Source organism: Artibeus jamaicensis, unplaced genomic scaffold (assembly GCF_021234435.1).
Source record: "Artibeus jamaicensis isolate MK-2021 breed Jamaican fruit bat unplaced genomic scaffold, CSHL_Jam_final contig_1803, whole genome shotgun sequence".
Taxonomy (NCBI): domain Eukaryota; kingdom Metazoa; phylum Chordata; class Mammalia; order Chiroptera; family Phyllostomidae; genus Artibeus; species Artibeus jamaicensis.
Window position 1 is genome coordinate 4,904,657 of NW_026521356.1, and position 21,286 is coordinate 4,925,942.

At 51.7% G+C, this 21,286-nt stretch overlaps 1 protein-coding gene and 1 long non-coding RNA gene across 3 annotated transcripts; both read right to left on the minus strand.

The window, feature by feature from the left end:
• Positions 1-297: 297 nt before the first annotated feature.
• Positions 298-7,939, minus strand: CDKN1A (cyclin dependent kinase inhibitor 1A). Of its 2 annotated transcripts, none has more exons than XM_037146226.2 (3): positions 7,845-7,939; positions 3,153-3,605; positions 298-1,839 (listed from the first exon to the last, which is right to left on the minus strand). In XM_037146226.2, exons 2-3 carry the CDS (start codon positions 3,595-3,597, stop codon positions 1,790-1,792), a joined length of 495 nt encoding a protein of 164 aa, XP_037002121.1. In that variant the 5' UTR covers positions 3,598-3,605; positions 7,845-7,939; the 3' UTR covers positions 298-1,789. The 2 variants fall into 2 exon arrangements, with proteins under 2 accessions (XP_037002121.1, XP_037002122.1); XM_037146227.2 differs by having other exon boundaries at positions 3,153-3,608; positions 7,845-7,937.
• Positions 7,940-10,577: 2,638 nt separating this feature from the next.
• LOC119050020 (uncharacterized) lies at positions 10,578-15,246 on the minus strand. The gene is made up of 4 exons (XR_005082662.2): positions 15,140-15,246; positions 14,007-14,169; positions 13,787-13,902; positions 10,578-10,766 (listed from the first exon to the last, which is right to left on the minus strand). It is a non-coding gene; the product is annotated as an uncharacterized LOC119050020 (long non-coding RNA).
• Between the last annotated feature and the right edge of the window lie 6,040 nt (positions 15,247-21,286).

Sequence of the window (21,286 nt, forward strand, 5' to 3'; positions counted from 1 at the left end):
TCTTATTGTGCTTTTAATTTGCATTTCCCCGATGAGTAATGATGTCAAGCTACAATATGTTCTTTACTAAAAAAAATGCAACAAACCAAAATATTCACAGGAGTAATCTTTGAAGAGATGATGCTTTACTGTTTTTATTTTATTCTTGTTTGTTGTTTTTGGTTTTTTTTGCCTCATGGCCCTGTTTGCTAAGTTTTTTGTGTTTTTTAAATGTAAATGGTTAATTTTTAAAGTTATAAAAACCACCAAAGAAATCCCACCTACTTGTTCTCAAAAATAACAAGGTATACTTGCAAGTAAAGTCACCAAGAAATATTTATTGATTATTGAGCACCTGCTGTATGACCAGCACTGGGCGGGGTAAGGGCGGGGGGTGGGCTGTGAAGGACGAAGAGCAATACAGGACGTGGCCCCTGCCCCGGACATGTGCACAGTGTAGGTAGAGACAGGAGAACCAGCACACAAGGGGAACCAGAGAAAGCAGGCCGGGCCAGGTGTTGCAGGAGCTGGAAGGCATTTGGGGCAGGCCCACGAAGTGCTTCAGTCCCCCCAGAGGCTCTGCGTTCAGTGTCAGGAAAGATAACTCACAACTCCCAGGCCCACATTAGCCCACTTGGAAAACCCTGTCCACAGCCTCTGCTCCCACCATTGAAAACACGGACTCCTTGCTCAGCTGCTACTCCAAGTGCGATGATGCGGGGGAGGGGTGGAGCAGATGAGATACAGGGACTGGTGTCATGCTCTTCCTCTCAGAAAAATCTGCTCCCCCGACCTATATGCCACTATCACAGGCAGAGCCCCACTCAAGGAGGCCTGTCCGACCACCCAGAACCCCTACCCCCAGAGCTGAGAAGAGGGGGTGCTTGCTGCTCCAGCTGCCTGAGGTAGAACCAGGGAACCTACTTCTAGTGTGCCCCTCTTCCAGTCCACTGGGCTGGGGGGACGTGCACCCCAGAGCAGCCGCCCAGGGCTGAGAGAGGAGTAGAGGGAAAGGACGTGGAGGAGGGGAGAGGAGCAGAGGGGACTTGAGAGCCCCGCTGGAAAAGAGGGGAACCTGAGGCTCCCAGAAAAGTCCCAGGGAAGTCAACAGGGAGCAGCCACCCTGTGGGCAGCAGGGGGGCATGCGGGGAGGTGGACACTTGCTACAGGACCCTACCTGCCCCATGCCGTCACGGGACAGTCGGGTATCAAGGGCCAGGAGGGTGTCAGTCCCCCACCCTGCTCCAGGCTGTGCCCACTTCAAGGTCACCATATCCAACCTTATAGGAAGCGAGGGGACTCCCAAGTTTGGATTAGGTCCTCACTCTGCTAGGTCCTCTTCAAAGTGCTATATCTTTACTTCTCAAATTAAAAGGAAATTCGGGTCTGAGAATGAAGGATTAGGAGTAGAATGTCACTGTCCATGAGACAGTGACCAGAGGGAATCAGGCCCCTCCAGAAAGCACCACCCAACAGGTGAGGGTCACGCTGGCCCCACCTGACCTCAGGGAAGAAAGAAATAGAGAGCATAGAACGAGGAGGTTTTAAATAGAAGTTTGCATAATAAAAATATCTGGCAACCTAGTGAGTGTATCATTCTGCTGTCTAATGTTTTCTTTAAATAATTCTAATGCCAGCTGCTGGCAGGGGTGGGAGGGTGGTGACAAGCAGACTATGTACATGAGGAAGAGTTTAAATTAAAACAGACATAATAATTAAGACACACAAACTGCAGGACTAAGGCAAAAGATGTAGAATGGGCCTGCAGGGAGCCCATGTTTCCAGGAGCGAGAGGCTTCCAGCTGGCGAGTTAGGGCTTCCGCTTGGAGAAGATCAGCCGGCGTTTGGAGTGGTAGAATTCTAAGGAAAGAGAACACAGGTCAGCCAGGCCAGGAGGAAGAGGGCACAGAGAGACGCCCAACAGAGGCAAACTGCAGAGGGGCCAGGACCCCTCCCTCTGGCCAAAGGGACAGATTGCCAAGTGCAGGGAGGAACTCTGGCAACCGCCACCCCATCTCCCAGGGTGTTTACAGATCGGCCCACTGCACAGAGGTGACTGACCGTGGGGCCTGCATCCCTGGGCCTGCTCTAACCCACACTGCCCAGTACCGCAGCCACCAGTCCTACGTGGTTATTTAAATTAACTAAAATAAAAGAAAATGAAAAATTCACTTTCTTAGTCACACTAGCCACATGTCAAGTACTCAAGAGCTCTCTGTGGCTGGTGGCACCGTGTGTTTGCATCACTGCGGAGTTCTGTTGGACGGCACTGCTCTGAGGATTACCATCAGACCATCCGTGAAAGTGTTCTGCGCAGCGCCGGGGCCATATAAACCTTCGTGGTTACTATTATCCTTATTGTTAGTTCTGACCCAGCTGCAAATCTGCTGCGGGACTCTTGGCTGCATCTCACTGAGCCTCACCTGTAAAATGAGGACAACACTGGTGTGCTACTCTAAGGATTAAATAAAATGCTCTCTACAAAGGTTTTGGTCTGCAGCCTGGCCTAGTGTGTGCTCAAGGGCAGCATCGCTCATTCATTATTTATCAAGCACCTATGATGTGCCAGGACCATTTTAGGCTGGGATTCAGTGATGAGCAAGACAGATATAGAACCCTTTCCTGTGGAAATAATATCCTATGGGGCAGATGGGCAATATCAAGATAAGGAAGTAGCTGTTGACAGTAAGAAGTACCAAAATGAACAAAAGTAGGCAGGGCAGAGGGACAGGTAGTGTGTGTGCATGTGTGCGTGTGTGCGTGTGTGCGGTGGGGAAGGGAAGTTAAGTTTGGATAGGGCAGCCAGGAAATCCTTATCATTAATTTTCTCTTCATTGCAAATTCACTGTGTGACCTTAGGAAAATCACTCTACCTCTCTGAACCTTGTTTCCTTGCCTATAAAAGGGTGGCAGGAATGTCATACAAATTGTTGTAAGGACTCAATGAAATCCACCTAAGAAACTTAGTGAAGGGCTTGGCATTTAATAAATGTTCCCAATAAATGAAAGCTAGTTGGTCTTGGCTGTAGACTGTGTGACCTCAGGCAAGTCACTTCCCCTCTCTGGGCCTGTTTCCCCCTCGTAATGAGCAAGTGGAGCAGACAAGTCAGCCCTTGAACCATGAATTATGAGTCTTGGTCCCTTGCAGTATCATTCCCTGTATTTGTCCTCACCTGTCATGCTGGTCTGCCGCCGCTTTCGGCCCTGAGAAGTGCTAGGCCCACCTGGGGACCCCTCAGGCCTCTCAGGGGAGCGAGGCACAAGGGTGCAGGACAGCGACAGGTCCAGGTGGTCCTCCTGAGCTGTCCCCTGCAGCAGGGCAGGTGAGCTGCTGGGCCACCTGCCTCCTCCCAGGTTGTCCTGGATCCCCCGAGGCCCTGTGGACAGGTAGACCTTGGGCAGGCCCGGGCCCCACACACGCTCCCAGGTGAAGTCACCCTCCAGCGGCGTCTCAGTGACAAAGTCGAAGTTCCATCGCTCACACGCCTCCTGCACACAGCTGGCCATTAGTGCATCACAGTCTCGACGCAGCTGCTCACTGTCCACCGGGCCGAAGAGGCGACGGCAGACCTTGCTGCCACGGGGGATCGGGCGGGGGTCCCGGGATGGCTCGGACATGGCACCTGCTGCTGAGACACAAGAAAGGCCTTGTCACTCGGGAAATTGGACCCCCTTACCAGGTCCTGCTTACCAAGTGAGGTCTTCCTACCAGAACGGGAGGTGAGAGGGTGTCCTTCCACCATCTCTTTCCCACGGGGCCCTCAATCTCCCACCAACAGACACTGGGTGGGGCAGAGCTCAGCCAGCATGGCACCCCAGGGTGACTGGGAGAGCGGGCAGCTGAAGGGCAAGCTTATGTCAACAGTTTATTGCAATAGCAGGGATCAGGGGTCTGTTTACCGCCCGGTTTTATCAGCTAAAATCAATTTACTTTCCCGCCCCTGAGGTGTCCCTCATGGGTGTGAATGCTCCAAGTACGTGCGAATTGTGAGTCCAGCAGTTTCCCGGCCTTGGCCAAGAGGTCAGTTCCCAAATGCATGGACAGGCTGACAGCTTCTCCAGCCTCCTGAACCCCCTACCCAGATGCCCGTGTGTGGTAACCCTGCTCTAACACAAGTACCCTGGACTTTGGGATGAAAAACACCTGGGATCTAGGCCTACCTTTGCTGCTAACTATCTAAACTTTACAAAGTCACTTAATGTTTCTGGACCTCAGTTTCTTCATCTGTAAAATGGGGCTTTGTGGAAGTTTAAAGAGCTTGGCTGTTGAAATAGGATGGAGCGATGGGTCAGGAATCCCTCTAGGCGAGGCAGGCGGAACAGAGCTGGCAGCCTGTACCCTGTGGTTAGGAGCCAAGGCTGTGAAGCAGGACTGCCGGGGTGGAGTCCAGGCTCTGCTGGCTTAGTTTCTCTGGCCTATATTTCCCTCATGTGTAAAGGGAGACAATAGTAAATGTCTCAGAGGACAGATGGGAGGATTAACTGAGTGGGGAATGTGCTGAGACCAGCACCTGGTATATAGAAGTGCTTGGAAAACAGAAGTGTTACTGTTTCTCTCTGCCTTCAGTTCTGGCTGAGCCTCCCCAACCCTCCCCGCCACCCCCAGGCCACCACCTCCGTCAGACAGCAGCTGACAGGCTGACAGTGCTGTAGGCTGAGAGCCTTTCACAAGGATGTCACCAGGCCAGTGGCCTGGGGCTGAGGAGGAGCTGGGCAGGGCAGGGCAAAGCCTTGATTTCTCCCTGGCTGAGCCACTTCCTGCCAGACCCACCAGGTGATCTGAAGTCTAGACAACCTTGCAGGCCCTGCCCCTGTCGCCTGTCTCCAACAAACCCATTTTACAGGCTAAGAAAATCAGAGGGGGCTGGTCTACCCAGCTCTCTCCTCCCACTTCAGGAGAGAAAAAGCCGAGTGAGCACTGGTACCGCCTGCCCGGCTCTTGCCTGACTCCAGGGCTGAGCTGCTGCATGACATCAGCAGGGACTGGATTTTCCTGGGGACAAGTCCTGATTTGCAGGTCTGAGGGTGAAAGCTCTGCTGAAGGACGTCCTGGGGCAGGAAGCTCTGGACCTGTGACACACCCACCGCTCACAACAGTGCAGCTCAGGTCTCAGCTGATGGGGAGGGGAGGCACCAGGTGACCTCAGACCAAGTTTAAAGGGTAGGGTTTTGAACACAATACTTGCCCCCAAACCTTGAAGCTAAAAGAAGGTCAAAGGCCACTGCCCCCTGGAGAAGTTACACAGTGTAGAGCCTTCAAATAACCTTTGCCCACTGTCTCTAGGGCAAGGATTGAAATTTATTTATATATTTGTATGTGCCAGAGATTTTCTAAGAAGTTCATGAATATTAATTTACTTAAAAAGTGTCTTAGCTCTTTTTTATGGAAGCAGTAACCAAGACTCAGGGAAGTTGAGTAACTGTCCCAAGGTCACACAACACATCCAGGATTTGAACCCAGGCCTATTTGCCCCAAATTCTGTGCTCTGGTGTTGAACCCTACTCCCTCACTAATGTTCAGGTTTCTTAACCAGACAATCCCATCAGAACCAGTTGGAGAGCTTTTACAAAAATATAGGTGAATAAGCCCTTCTCTCCTCGGACCAACTTAATCCAAAATTTAGTGGGATTTAAGCAAGTATTTGGCAGTTCCCCAGGTGGGCACATGAGAGGGAACACACAGGATGCTGAAACGGAAATTCTAGGTCTCGGCTCCTTGAAGCATGACAAGGGGCTCCCCTAGGACTTTTTCAGGAAGCTGGATATTCCTTGGCTTCTGGGAGCTAAAGATAGGACCAGATTCCAGGCAGGGACCCTCTGTCTTTCTACCACCCCTTCCCTTACGACTCTCATAGGGGCCCCATCAAAATCTGCTCTGGCGCCCATTATCATAACTCCCAGCTCAGAGGGAACTCACAAACACAAACCCTTGTTTTACAAACAAGTAATTGAGAATAGTTTTCTTCGTTGGCCTTAGTGCCTTAGACTTCAACCAATTTTAATTCCCAAGTAAATATTAAGCACTCAGCAAACACTGTTGAACCAATGGGGTACTCTTTTTAGGGAGCGTTAGAGGGTAGCGTGAGGGTGGGGGTAGCGACCTGGGATGAGCCCTGGACTAGCCGCGGGAAGGAAGGCGGGTGAAATCGCATTCCACGGGAGGGCAAGTGTGCTGTTGCTTTGGGGCCGGAAGGGGTCGCTAGTCTCCTGGAAATCACGCGCGTGTGGGAGGTGCGAGGGCAAAGCCTGGGTAGGCAGGAGCGAGCTGCGATGAGTCAGTTTCCTGCAAAGTGCGCCCTGCCCGCCAAAACTTAGCTTCCACTCTGGCTGCGCGTCATTCTCAGCTGGGGAGGGAGGGGGACGGGAGGGGCCGGGGGCTGCGAACACGTCACGCTGACCCAGCCAAGCTTCCGAAACCCCCGCCACTGTTGGGAAACCGCGCACTCTCGCGCCATTGCTGTCTCACAAACTCACACACACGCGCACACACACACACACACACACACACGCACACAGGCGCACAGTGATCTAGTCCCTCCACCTTATCTCCACGCCCAAAGCAGGGAATGACTCAGATCCCTGGAAAATAAAAATAGACGGGGGCAAAGAAAACAAAACCGCTCGAAAGTCCTCCCCAAAACGCGACACAGAGGGAGGGCGCTGCCTGGACACCGTAAAGTGCCAGACCCCGTTCCAAGATTGTTTTCCGCCATTGGGCGAAGTGGCCCCAGCGGGCCCGGACTGGGCGGCGGCACCCGAAGGGCGAGTCGCCCAGCTGCTCGGCTCTGCCCTGCCGCCCCGGGAGAGGGAACTCTGGCCGCGGTCCGGGACGCGCCAGCGCCCGGTGAAGCGGACAGAGCGGCGTCGCGCCCCGCGAAGCCTCGCCCCTCCAAGTTTCGACACCACCCCGCCTCCCACCCGGGCGTGGACCGCACACCCAGTCGCTCCGCAGAGCAGGCTCCGTTCCGCCCAGGAGACAGCCGCCCGGACGCGAGGGCCGGCGGGGCCCGGGTCTCCGGGCGGCGGTGACACAGAGGCGGGCGGGCGCCCTCGCTCCCCGCACTGACAGGCTGCGGTGAGCACACCGGGCGCCCGGCCGCGGCTCGGGGTCCGCAGGGCAGGGACCGGACACCCGGCCCTGGACCCCCGGAGTCCTGGCTTCCCCGGGAACACTCCGTGCCAGCCAAATAGGTCACTGTGCTGATGCGGGGGGGCAGGGGGACAGAGATTTCGGAGGGGCAAAGAAGGGAACTTCTGGGGGCAACTGCCCCGCGGCTCCGGCTGTGTTCTCGGGGTCTCCTTGTCACCGTGATTCACCTCCTCACTGGCCCTTAAGGGACAAGCCCCGACTTGTTCCCAAGCTGTGGACACAGCCCGCGCTGACCTCAACGCCCAGCCCGGCGGCGGACACTCCGGCGTCCGGGACGCAGACCTCAGAGATCAGGGCAGGGGCGCACCCGAGGGGCGCCCGGGATGAACCTCCTGCCGCGCTGGGCCCTCCTCCCCCTGCCGCCCCTCGGCGGACAGAGGCTTCATCCCCACGCCGCGAGCCGGCCGCGCCCCGCGCACGCCCTCCCCGCCCCAGCCGAGTTTCAAGGGGAGGGGAGCGAGGCAACGCGCCCCTCGGACGCGGGTCCCTCCAAGCCGAGTCTCCGGCACATCCCGATTCCCGTCACCCGCGCACTTCCACACTCCCGCGTGAGCAAACCCGAGACCCGCGCATGTCGTTCACCTGCGGGACACAGCACGCACACTCCCGCGGACATACGCGCCCACGCCCGCGCCCACGCAGGAGGACGAGCGTTGCGTGGACACACGCTCCCAGCCGCCCGCGCGTCCGCTCCGTCTCGCCCCCGCCCGCTCACCTCGGCGGGTCTCCGGTTCTCAGCGAATCGCGACTCGCTCCGGATCTCCAAGCCGTGGACTCAGGCAGCCGCTCACAGCTCCGCGGCTGCGGCCCGTCGGCCCTTTTATAGCGGTGACTGTAGGAGGCGGAACTGGTTGCTTGGCTCACCGAGCCTGGAACCGCCCTCCGCTGAGACACCCGCGCGTCCTCGTCCCTGGAGACGCCCCTCCATCCTCGCGTCCTCCGATTCCCTCCGCCCAGCACCCCGCGCTCTCGGGCCCTGCTCTTGACCATTTTCCCCTCGAACTGAGCCCCAAATGTGTGGAGGGGGCGGGGTTCGGCTGGGGAGCGAGTTGGCCCACACCCGGAGGGACGGCACTGTTAAGATAAGCCATATTCTGGCCCTGAAAAGATCACAAGGAGTGACATTCGTAGTAAATAAAAATCCACAAATAATAACAATAATGCATCTCACTTTTCAATTCCCAGAAAGCCCCACATGATATCACCACTAGCCCCACGGACCCCTCACTACGCCGTTGCACCCCAGCGCCAGGAACACCCAGACACCCCCAAAAAAGCCTCCTGAAGACCTGAAGCAGATTCAGCCCCCTTTATTTCCCAGGTGAGGCTCACAGAACTAAAGAGATGCAGAGTTGTTGCTTGGCAACGCCTCGAGAAAGGAGGGAACTGGGGGCCCTCTTCAGAAGGGGCATCCTGGTCTCTGGTGGAGGGGGGGCTCCACCTGGAGCAGACCCCCGGCACCCTTCTCCTCACTCCTCACACTCACCTCTCTCACCTCAACGGAAGAAACCTCTGTGATGGCCACAGGTTGCATGGCTAGGAAGGGCAGAGGGGCTTGGCTCCTGGGTATTTCCCAGCACAGGCCACACACACTAAGGAAGCTGAGCTGGGGAAACTGAAGCTCATAGAAGTTCAGTGACCTTACCCAGATCACCTGGCAAATAAGTGGCCGTGGTTGGATCACAGGCGTTTGCCTCCTGCCCAGGGTTCTCTGCTTATTGCCCTCAGTATTTCAAAGGCTCTAGAATGAGGGAAACAGCCAGGACCCCTCATTTCCAGGTAGCTCACGGAGGTGACACTGAGGAAGAACAATTCTGGAAATGCCCCCTGGTGCCTTTGACAGATACAAAAGCAAAGGAGATGCCCCTATGTTCCCATGAACCCCTAAATCTCCAGTTCCCCTTGGGCCCCCACCTTTTCCCCCTTCCTTCACCTAAAGCATTTGCAGTTTCTGCTTTTAAAAATGTGCAGAGAACAGTGTAAGTCTGAAGAGAAATCACACTGAAAAATAGAATCCAGGCTTAGAGCAGCTGTAGTTATTGACATCTAGGGCTGTTCAGGATCTGGAAATCTCTGCCCGGACATGCCCAGTCTTCTTCCTTTAGCACAGCTGACCTCAGGGAGGGCAAAACTGCTTCTCCCTTTGCCTCCCCCCATCCCCCCCGCCGCGGCCCCCAACACACAGACACCAGCACCACCCAAAGGCTGGGTTGTCAAAAGTCCAACAGAAGACAGACACATCTTCCTACTGCCTTGAATCCCCTGGGCTTTCGGGAATTTCAAACAGACTTGACATTGTCTGACTATTTACTTTGGGGGAAACATTTTTAATGAAGGCTTGTATTGAACTACTTACAGTTTTGTGGCACAGAGCCTCACAATGAAATAATTCTGTTGATATTGGGAAGTGAGGTTTTTGGTGTTTTTTAAAATAACTTCTAGCTCAATACTACCACCACCACAATAGAATTCAACAAATACTGATAAAGCACCTATTGAGTGTTTCCAGCCATCCACCTGAATGTGTAGTCAGGCATGTTCTTGAAGGAGGACTTCTGCTCTGAAGAGGGCAAAGGAGCAAATTGTTATAAGTCACACAGGAAATCTGACTCCCAAAACAAACAAACAAACAAACAAAACCATACACAGGTGTGTGTGCACAACAAATCTCAGGCCATTCCCAAGGGATATGCTGAAAATCACATAGTCTCTTCAGAAAAACTCAGACTAAGGTCTCTCTGAGGTCTCTGGGAGTCTCCTGTCTCCTACTACCCCCTAAGCAGGCAGCCCCAAGGACAAAACAGCCATCAGCCTCTTCTACGGCAGGTCTCAGCATGCTGGGACATGTTCCCGAGGGCCAGAGGGCCAGTCAGGGCCACAGCCTGCTGCCCGGGCAAGCTCCCAGAAAGCAGGCAGCTTAGGGGTGGAGCAAGGCTCAGCCCCCATCTGGGAGGGAGCTGATGGAAAGGAAAAGCCGAAAGCCTGAAAAAGGAGGATGTGAGGAGGACTCAATGGTGGCTGCAGGAACTTCCCAAGCAGGGAGAGGAAGTGCTGGGAACAATGTCACCATTTCTCAGAAAAGGCTCGGGGAGTCCCAAATTGGGGCAATCAGCTTTCAGAGAAATTTACCTCCACGCTGGCTCCTGAGAAGTGAGACCCCTGCTTTTTTTTTTTTTTTTTTTAAGGAAGAATGAGATTGGGAGCCACCACCTTGACCTGATGGGGACTTTACCCAGCCAGTGAAGATCAGGACTGATCATAGAGTGAGGCAGAGAAATTTGTGACAGAATTTGTGCTACACAAATATTTCCAGCCAGCATCCCTGAGCTGGAAATGTCATCTTGCCTAAGCCTGAAATTTCACCATGAGAAATTCACTCCTTTGGCGTGAATTTTGTTCTTTATTAAATGAGATCATATAGGCAAAGTGCCTAGCATAGTGCCTGGCACATAGAATCACTCTATGAATATTAGTTATTATTATTATTGCTATACAAACACCTTCAAGGAAGGCATCCATTGAAATTTAGTAATCATTTCACTTCAGTGGTATCTTTGGGAGGTTTCCCAGAATACACACTCCGAAGTGGAGATTTGCTTGAAGGGCGTTTCTTGGAGAGTGCATGCGCAATCAGCACCTGGGGTATAAAGAAAACAGGATTGAGCAGAGAGAGGGGAGTTGAGCTGTGATGGAGACTGGAGGCCCAAGAGGCCTCAGCTGATCCCATAGGGAGCTCTGGAGGTAGGATGGTCCCGCAGAGTTCCCTGAAGTGAAGCTAGAGGCAGGGCCTTTATAAGCCAGTCATTTGGATGTGGCTACCCCGGGGGAAAGAGGGTGCATGACCTTGGGCAAGAGAACTCCCTTATCTGTGGCCAATCCCTAATAAAAGACTCAACTATAAGGACTAGCAACCAATACTCCCAACAGCCAGTGGGCACGATGAGTGCCTGGGTCTGCAGAGGGTTCTGGGTGGCACAGCCTGATGTGAATGAGTTGACCAGACATTTAAGAACTAGAAGGCGGTGAGGAAATGCAGTGAACACAGGCCATGTGAGGAGTGCGGGGTTGCACATATAGTTCCCTCTTCCTGGAATAACTGTTCCTGACCTACCTTCATCACCTTCATTCCTTTCTCCACTGAACTCCTATTGATCCTTCATGGCCCAGCTCACAGGACCCTTTGTGGGGAGGCCTTCTCAGAGCTTCCTCTGGCCCCTAGAGCTCTTGATGAGCAACCCACTCCACTGGGCTTTGCCGGCCTGCTTGGTTTATGTGCATCAACTGAGCTGGGGACCCGGAGGGGATGAGCCCATATTTTATTCATCTTTGTACCTTTGAGGCCCAGCAGCCTTAGCTGGAGCTCAGTGAATATTTATGGAAGTGCTGTTTTTAGCCTGCACTCTGTGGTTGGCTTCAGGGCCTTTGCAGATCACTGATACCTCCCTGTAAATTTCTCTCCTATCTGGACCCTTCTTCCCCTACCTTAAATTTTAGGTTGTACTTTCTTTTGTTTCCAACGATTTTATCCCATGGGGCCAAGACAGAAATTTTAATACCCATTTTTCTATGCGCTCTTTTACATTTCCCAGCAGCCCTTTGCAGGTTAGACAAGGTCATGTGACTCGTTCTAGCCCATGAGATGTGAGCATAAGTGACATTGTCTCTTTAGGGCCGAGACTAGCTGAAATTCTCCAGCCTTTCTGTCCTCCATGGCTCTGGTGAAAGTGAGGTCTCATCTCAACATGAGGGAACCTCCATCAGCATGGGTTCCTGAGTGACTGTGTGGAGCAGACCACCCCACCGACCTGTGTGGGATATGTATGTGAGAAAGAAGTAATCCTTTGTTGTGTGAAAGTCCCTGAAACGTGGAGGTTATTTGTTATTGCAGCATAACCTACCCAAGATTTAGACATGTGGCTGTGGGTGGTCATGGTTTGTGGAAGTCTGCAGCACCCAATGCAGTGCACCTCTGGGGGAGATGCACTCTTTTATAGTTGCCCCTGCCCCCAAATATGTCTGACTTCTACCTGCTATAGCCAACAGAATGGGACAAAAGTAACACTGTGTCCATTCTAGGCTTAAGCCTTGAGAAGGTCTAGCAACTTCTGCTTTTGCTTATGTGGGGACCTGGGGCTACACGTGAAAAGTTTGGTTAGTCTGAGACCACCATGCTGTGAAAGGTCATGTGGAGAGGCCACATGCAAGACAAGGGAGGGTCTCCCCCTCAGTAGGGCCAGCCGATCTTCCAGCTGACAGCCAGCGTCAGTGCCAACCTTGAGTGAGACCATCTTGAAAGCTGAGCTTTCAGCCCTCGTTGAGCCTCCCCAGGTGAAGGTATACGAAATGGGGACAAACCATTGCCAATGAGCTGTTGCCTAAATTGTAGAACTTCGAGCAAATAAATGGTTGTGTTTGCACTATGTTTCAACACGGTCTGTTATGCAGCGATACATTATACAAACAGGGGTCAATCATTTTCACTGTTATTTAACATCCAATAATCCCTTCTCCTGTCAGTAGGACTTGGGTTATTTTCAGTTTTGAGGTGTTATATATGGGGCTGCTATGATTATTCTTACCCGTGTTTCTGGGGCACACGTGCAAGAGTTTCTCTTGGATGTACACTTAGGAGTAGAACTGCCCCTACAATTTCCTGTCACGCCCAGAGTTTGGGTCTCACTGTCTGTCTCTTTCAGAGACGATTATTGGAACAAGTCTAAAATACTGAATGCATGCAAAGGATTATCATTTCTTGCATTTTTGTGGAGAAACAAAAAGGAATCCAAAGGAATGAAGTGGTAATGGTGGAATTTCAGATGTTGTGACACCTGAGAGTAGATTTGGTGGCAAAGGGAACCGCTCGCAGACACTGAGCTGGCCTTGTGAGCCCCCGAGACACCCCTTTCTCCAGGCTCTTCAGCTCAGAACAGCCTCTGGATAATCCCCAAAGAGTAGGAATTATGCATTCTTTCATTCTTCTTTCCTGACTAATGATTTTTGAGCCCCTCCCAAGAAAAAGCTCCATATACATCAAAGTTCTGAGGGTCTTGGGTTTGGACCCTCTGATTGCAGAGCAGTGTGGAGTCTTACAAAGTAATTTCGGGATTTCAGATTTATTATCTCACCCTCCCCACCCTCTCCTGCCCCCATCCAGGACAGGTTTGTTTTAGTCTCACACTACGGAGGGAATGGAGGCCCCAGGGGGTGACACAGGCAGACAGCCAGGGCAGACCCAGGGCCCCAGCTGTGGTCTCACCCTTCCTGCTCCCCTTGACCCCCATCAGCTGTTTGTCCTTGTCTTTGCTTCCCTAGGATGGTTCTGAGTATCACACATGGTCTTAATGCCACCAGAGCCACAGTGAAATGCGACAGCTGCAACCCCCAAGCCCGCATGCTGGTGGCCCTACTGGAGCTGAGCTCAGAGCCAGGGAAGAGATGACAGCTCCCTCCCTCCACCCTCAGTGGCTTGAAACAGAACAGCCTTGCCCTCTGCTGGGGGAGTGATTGCCAAGGGCTGCTCCTTGAACGGGGAAATGCGAGCAGCTCAGGGCCAGACTCAGGAGGAAGGTGGGGGTATGTGTTAGGGTGACACTAGCTGTTACAGCAAATACTCTCAGATCTCAGCGGTAACCCAACAGAATTCTCTTTCTTACTCACATATAAACACAATTGAAGTGTTCCGGTTGGCTGGGGAGTGGCTGACCTCCAGGGGCTGATTCAAGAACTTTCCATCCTGTGGCTCCTCTTCCCAAGGGCCACAGGATCTCTGCTTCCTGCCGGAGGGGAGAGAAGGCAGATGAAGGCATGTGCATTTCTTCACACCTGCCTCTGAAGTCACTGGGAACCAATTCCCACCCACAATTCCATGTGGTCCCACCCAGATGCAGGGGTCCATGCGGTCACACAGCAGAGGAGTAAGGCTGGCAAGGACTCCTTTCCTCATTCCAATTCCCGCCCAGTGTCTGGACACGGCCCCCACAAACACAGTGGCGCCTGCAAGCTGAGTGTTCTTGGGCCTCAGTATCTTCATCCTTAAGAGGCTGGGAAAAATGAGGTAGACATGAAGCTCCCCCAGCTCCCAAAGGAGGAAACCAGGGACAGAGGACATAAAGGGACAGTGTGATTTGTCTAAAGACACACAGCGGGACCCAGTTTCTCCCTTCGGGACACAGGTTTGTTTTGTTTTTACAAGTCAACATCAAAGCCTGTCAGGAGCCATCAGGACTGCAATGCAGGAAAATCCCTTCCTCCACAGATCCCTTAGAAAATGTCCTGGGGCCCAGGAGGATTAATAAGAAAAGGCTTTTATTGCCCCAAACACAGGTACAGAGACCCTGACAGGTCCCTGGAGGGGTGTGTGGGCCCTGGTGGCCGGCAGGGGTTTGCTGTGGTGAGGCTTCAGGGAAGACCCAGTCTTCCAGTACCACCTTGAAGACGCCGGTACTGCCTCCATCAGACCTTCCTCCCCTAGCTCAGTGATTCTAACTTAGAGAGTGGGAGGAAAAAGCACCCCCTGTGAACAACGCTCTGGTCCTGCTCACACATGGACGCCATCTGAAAGAAGACTTGGGAAGCAACGGGGGGTTGCCTTTGGAGGGAGGAGCAGGCCCACTGTGTTGCTCACCTCCAGGGGTACCATTAGCACCACTGGGATTCGTGTGGACAGTGCCCCCTGGAGGTGTGCTGTGCAAAGCCAGACTGTCTCAGGGTGCAAGGTAGGCTTATTCCTCATAATATAGTTTTTAAATAGTTAATACTGTTTTAAATAATAATTAACACAATGTTTTAACATTCGAATTTCTGATTTTATCTGAGCCTACTGAATTAAAATTGAGTGAGGGTCAGCCAGCAACACGAGCGCCCAGGTATTTTGACAAATCTTCCCAGTGACTGAAACCTCCTCACCCTCTGCCCACAGAGTTTTGGGAACCCTGACTTAGTCTATTGGGGAACCCTGACTTAGTCTATCCCGGCTCAGTGGAGGCGGGGGGCAGGGGCGGTGCTTCTCACCTCTAGAATCTCTCAGCAGACACTTCCACCTGGGTGAGACAGAGTCAGCTGGGAACAGCTGGCTGCGGTGCTAGCTCAAGGCTGAGTGAGCAGGAGGCCGGCTTTGCCTCCAGGGCAGCCGGGTCCCCACACCCCTGCAGCCCTGAAGCAGCCCCCTCCCCCTCACCCCCACAGAGCCTGCATCAGCATCTCGGCAGCCACAGCTCAGGCTGGCCTTGCCCGGGCTTGCCTTTTGTTGCGTCAGCCTCTGGCCTTGCCGGGTGTGAGAGGAGCAAGCCTCCCACTCACCGCAGGATAAAACCAGCTAATTATATCACCCAGAGACCCGGGGTGGGAGCGTGTGGGTATTTTTCAGCTGACCCAGCCTGTTTCTACTTGTTTTGTATGATTGTTTTTGATTTTTCAAAATAAGAACTTCCAACCAGGAAAAAGTCGCCTGGGGCTGTGGAGCAAGCTGCTGAGGCAAGAGCCGGGGTCGTCCACCTGCTGCTGCTTGGGGAGGGACCTCTGAGCTCAGAACACAAAAAGCAAGCCTCCTGACTCTCTCTGGGGCCTCAGTAGGGGAGGCGGCCCTGAGGACAGGATGCACTGGGGGCAGCAGAATCTGAAAGGCAAATGTTGTTTTGACAGCATCAATAACAGCAGCACAGTAGTTTCTTTTTTCAAAAATCATTAAAATTCTACTTCTAGTTTAGTCAAAAGTGCAGAGTTTTGTTTTTCCTGTATTTCCTGTGTTTATTTTTTGAGAGATAATACATTCACGTGGTCCATGGTCAAAAGATGGGAGACGATGCGCAGTAAAAAATGGCCCAGCCCCCCAGCCTCCCCGGGGACTGTGGCTGGCTGCTGGGTCTCCTTCCAGAGACAGTCCACTCCTTCATCCAGTACCCTCGGGGACGGATGGGTTTCAGAATCCAGCACTTGTCAGATTTTATACAGGTACATAAGGTGCATAACGTGTTCCCTAACACCTGGGTCAGCTCCGCATCAGATGACCCACCGTCTGGGGGCGAGCCCGGCAGTTCCGGTCCGAGGAGCAACTCAGTCCCAGGCAAACAGGCCCACCGGCCACCCGGGCCTGGGGTGTGAGGTGTCCGTGCTAATAGGGACACACAGAAACTGCCAGTGGCTACCCATCCTTTCAGCTCCAGTTTTGCTGCCAAATGAATTTGCCAAACACCAAAGAAAAACCTCAGAGATTTTTGGATTTTGGAATTGCGAACGAAGGATTGTGGGCCTGTAAGCAGATATGCATGTATTCTTTTCACTCGCCCGAATGGGAACGCAGTGTCGGTACCTTGCTTTATTTGTTTGTTTATGACTGGGGGAGGAAGGGAGAGAAACATTGATCGGTTGTGTCTCCCACACCCCTAACTGTGGACCTAGCTCACAACCCCAGTATGTGCCCTGACTGGGAATCGAACCGGTGACCTCTCAGTTCTCAGGCCAGCGTTCAGTCCTCTAAGCCACACCAGCCAGAACTCACTCATATTATCTTAAATCCATTCCACATCAGCACAGAAAAAGACCCCACTTCCTTTGTACTGCTGCATAGTACTCCTTCCTGTGCAAAGAGTATGTAGACTGACTCCAGTCGTGCTATCACAAATGCATGTAGTTTTAGATGTAACTAACTACACAGAGCAGGTGGTGACAGAGGAGGAATGGGATGCTCACTTCTCATGCTTATTTGTGACCGAATATTTAAGTCCAAGCCTGCTCAGAAGTTGAGGGGAGAGAAAAGAAGACCTCTGCGGTCTCCCAGACTGCCTACACCTGTCCAAACACTTACCATCGTGAAAAGTCATTCACTTCGAGAAAAATTTTTCCGAGCAAGAAAACAACTTACATTCATACCTACTGTATTATGGTTCTCCAGAGAAACAGAATATGAATATATGTGTGGAACTGTGGAACCTGGCAAGTCCATACCTGTAGGGCAAGCTGGCAGGCTGGCCGCCGCAGCCAGAGTCCGCGTGGCAGTGCGGAGTCCGAGGGCACTCGGAAGGCAGAGTCCTTCTTCCTGCTGGTCGGAGGGCCGGGGTGCGGGGGGTGCGGGAGGTGCGCCTCAGTCTTTTCTTAGGTCTTCAGCTGATCAGATGAGGTCCAACCATATTATGGAGGGTAATTAGCTTTACTCAAAGCTTAGTGATTTAAATACTAATTACATCTACAAATCCCTCACATCACCATCTAGGCTGGTATTTGACCAACAAGTGGGTACTTAGTTCACACAAAATTCCCCACCGCTCCTGTTTAACGCCCCAGCTCCTCAGCTCTCAGTGTTTGTGGGGGGGTGTGGAAGTCTCACCTTCCCAGAGGTAACGGTCTCCGAGGAGATGCTGGGCCAATGAAACAATCGCACAGTGTACGTAGGAGCGTCTGTCATGGGGTGAGTTGCAAGGTTCTGAATACGGCCTGGAAAAGTTCTCTCAAATGTAGTTCAGAAAGCCAGAGAGACACTGGGAGTCCCTGACTAACGTTGACACAGCCATGCTTCCTCTCCTGTTGATTTTACTCATTCTTAACTAAAAACATAAGTCTTTAATAAAGTACACCAGCAAAGCGGCATTCATAAAGCTCAAATGTAAGGAGAACCAGCTCTCAATAAAGCCCTGTGATGGTTCCTCAACTTCAGCTTCTGGACACATCTCTCCAGACTTAATACATTTTCTCATGTAGATGCAGTTGTGTTCCTAAACTTCAGTCACTCTGGGATCTCAGAGGCTTCTTGTTCCTCATCGATTTAAAAGGCTTCCAGCTTCTCCTGTCTTCTGAGGACTTTGTTCCATCACAGGACTAAGCAATTACCCTGCTGTTAATTTTTCTTTAGGAATAAAACAGACTCAAACTATATTTGTTCATTTGTTCTCTACCCCCAGGCATTGCAAGTTCACTCGTTCGTGCGTTCATTCATTCATTCATTCATTCATTCGTGTTAACACCAACCCTAATGGTGACAGGTAGAGGCTGTAGCTCCAGGAGGAGACATGACATACTATGCATCAGTAACAAAGGAAAAGAGGCTCACAGGGGCAAAAACATTACCCAGATAAGTCCCTGGTGACCAGGGCCAGTTAAAGAAAGGGGCTGGATTTCAGCAGATGGGGCCTTGGAAGTCTAAATTGGGAGCCCCCTTCCTAAATCGAAGGGAGGATCCAGTTGGGGTCAAAGTTGACACAAAGATGGAAGTCTCCTACAAGAAAAAGACTCCATTATAAATATAATATTGCTGAGGCATTTCCCATGAAATAAACAGTTCTGGAAGCCTCCCTTCATTAACTTCACCACATGCCCACCTCTGCCTGTGCCTAAATAAGGATCAAGGAGTTAGTGGTGTGTTGAAGGAATGGCACAGTTTTAAAAGGACCAGAATAACCCAAGCTAGAGGAGGACACAGGAGAGGCAGAAAAGAGAGGGTAAAGCCATCCTGCAGGGCCCGGCTCAGCCCATCTCATGCACCCACTCAGTCATGAGTGGCCACTTGCGGCTGGCTCTCCACAGGGTGCTCTGGTGGTTCTCACCGCCAGTCACTGCCTCCCTCAACAGTAATAGTAATAACTAATAATAATTAGTATTATAGCAGCTCCCATTTACTGAGCACTTCTTAGCTGCTAAACACTCTCCTAAGTAACATATTTTATCCATAATTACATGGTTAATTTTTATAACAACTCTATGGATGAAGCACCATTATTTTCATCCCCATTTTAAAGATTAAGAAACTGAGGTAGAGACAATGATGAAATCATTTGCCTAAGCCTGATCGAGACAGAACATGGATTTGAACCCAGACAGAGCGACACCAGAGACAAAGTTCTTAACCACTAAGAAGCAACAGCTAACGCTTCTGTCGTGATTATCCAGTGGCAGGTGCTCTTCTAAGTGGTCACGTGTATCAGCTCAACTAATCCTTACAGGTACTGTTATTATTCCCATTTTACAGATGAAGCAAACAAAACACAGAAAGGTCCAGGCACTTGTTCGGGTCACAGGTAGGAAGCTGCGGACCAGGGCAGAGCCCAGGCGGGGGCCACATTCCTTCTGCACAGAACTGTCCCCCGGTGCTATGCCTGGATTTCAGAGTCATCTGCGAGTGGTGGCTGTGGCTTACACTTCTTTGCATGACGTGTTGTGCTGAAACTGTAGAATTTAATAAGCACTCAATTAATTTTCTTCTAAAATAACACTTTCAGATATGTAGAAAAATCACATTTCAAGTTCATTATAGAAAACCTGGACTACACAGACAGGCTCCAAGAAGAAATGCAAGTCATCCTTACTGTAGCAGGGATAACAACAGCTAATGTTCTGGTGTCTTTCCAGCCAGTGTTACACAATAGGGATCCCACTCTACGTCCCATTTTGTAACCTTCTTTTTTCTCACTTATCGTTACATCGCAAACACTTTCCCATGTTCTTACATTTTCTTCATCACCTTCCACAGAGGAATAATCTGTGATTGCTCAAGTGTGCCGCTCAGGGTGCTGCCAGCACTGAACCAGAGCGTCCCCCACAAACAGCCCCTTCCCCCTGACCTCTCCACCCCCCACGTATGCCCACCCTATGACTCAACCCTTTTCTTCCTGGCAGTGCTGGAAAGCTCATGGCATTCCACCTTAGACTAAAGGCCTTCTCTACTCCTGCCAATAGCGTGTCCCCATCTTTCACAGAACCCCACACCTCTACTATCCTGTCTTCCCCTGTCTGAGTCACTCTGCACCCTCTCACACCTTCCCTCAGTCACAAAGTTCCCCATCCTGTCCCCCATTCTCACAGGAATTGCTAGCGACTGTCCAATCCCATCAGCAATCTGGCATTAGGCAATGTCTGTTGCAATGCACAGAGTGACAGGGGAGACAATGCCAGCTAGGGTACTGGAGGCTGCAGTGTGGGAGTCCCTTCTAGGGATACAGGTGACTTTCGAGCAGGGGCCTCCAAGGCTCAATGTCTTTACCTAAAAGGGGTCTGTCTCTCCTGGTGTGATTCCAAGCTACCAGACAGGACCTGTGAGAGCTGTTTTTGTTCAGGGAACTCTTTTGAAGTACTTTAAACCCTAACAGGGAGGTGGAGGCCTAACCCACCCTGAGGGTGGGGCAGCCTGGGCGCCTTGCCCCATTAGGATGGAATGAAAGGCTTTTGAAGGTGGTGGCTCAAGACAGGTGGCTTCTTGATTCTAGCCAAGGTGTCTCAACCAAGATGAGGGATGGAGAGGCCCGTGCAGACAGCTGGCAGGAGGGGAAAAGCCTGGGTGGGGGAACCAGAGAGCTGGGATGTCTTCCAGACATGTTCTGCCCATGACATATGCTGTGTGACTTTAGTCAGGTGTCTGTGCTTCTCTGGCATCATTGTCATAATAGCACCAATACTACCCACTTCACAGGGTTTTGTAAGGATTAGATAAGTTCAATAAAAGTGTTTTTCAATGGTAAAACCCCAGTCAGGTATGTTTAAGCCTCTCTGCCTCTTTCCTTTCTTTGGAAGGTGCTGAGAGCAACTTCATTTCAAATTCCTCTACAGCTAAACTTCCCCCTATAGACAAGGTGGGGACAAGGGATGAGACTTGGTGCTTAAGGAACCCTGCCTGGGGCTCCTCAGCTCCTGGCCACTGTGGCTCCCTCCCTGGCCCCCAGACCTGCTCAGACTTTATTACTAGTAGTAATTAGGGGTCCAGGACTGATTAATTTGAATAATGTGTAGGGTGACTACTATCCTGGATTGCCTGAGATTGAGGGGTTCCCCAGACGTTGGGCTCTCCACGCTAAAACCAGGCCAGTCCTGGGCACACAGGATGGATGGTCACCTTAGGTGTGCCTGTGTGGGTCAGCTGTGGGTATGGTTTTGGTCGGTGTAGTATCTGTGTGTCCAGCAAGCCGAGTGTGGGCATGTGTGTGACTATTCGTGTGTGTGAGCAGTGTGTGTAGTGTGGATATGTTGGTACATTTAGGGTTCGTGTGTTGTGTGTATGTTGCTGAGTGTGTGATGTGATGTTTGCATGTTTGTGAGGTGTGTCCCTATGCTTAGGGCTTCTGTAGTATGTTGTACTGACTGTGATATGGGTAGTGTATGCATGACGTTTGTGTGCAATTAATGTGCTTTCTTCAGCGGGGTTTTAAGTGTGTATTTTGTGCTTGTTGTAGTGTGGAA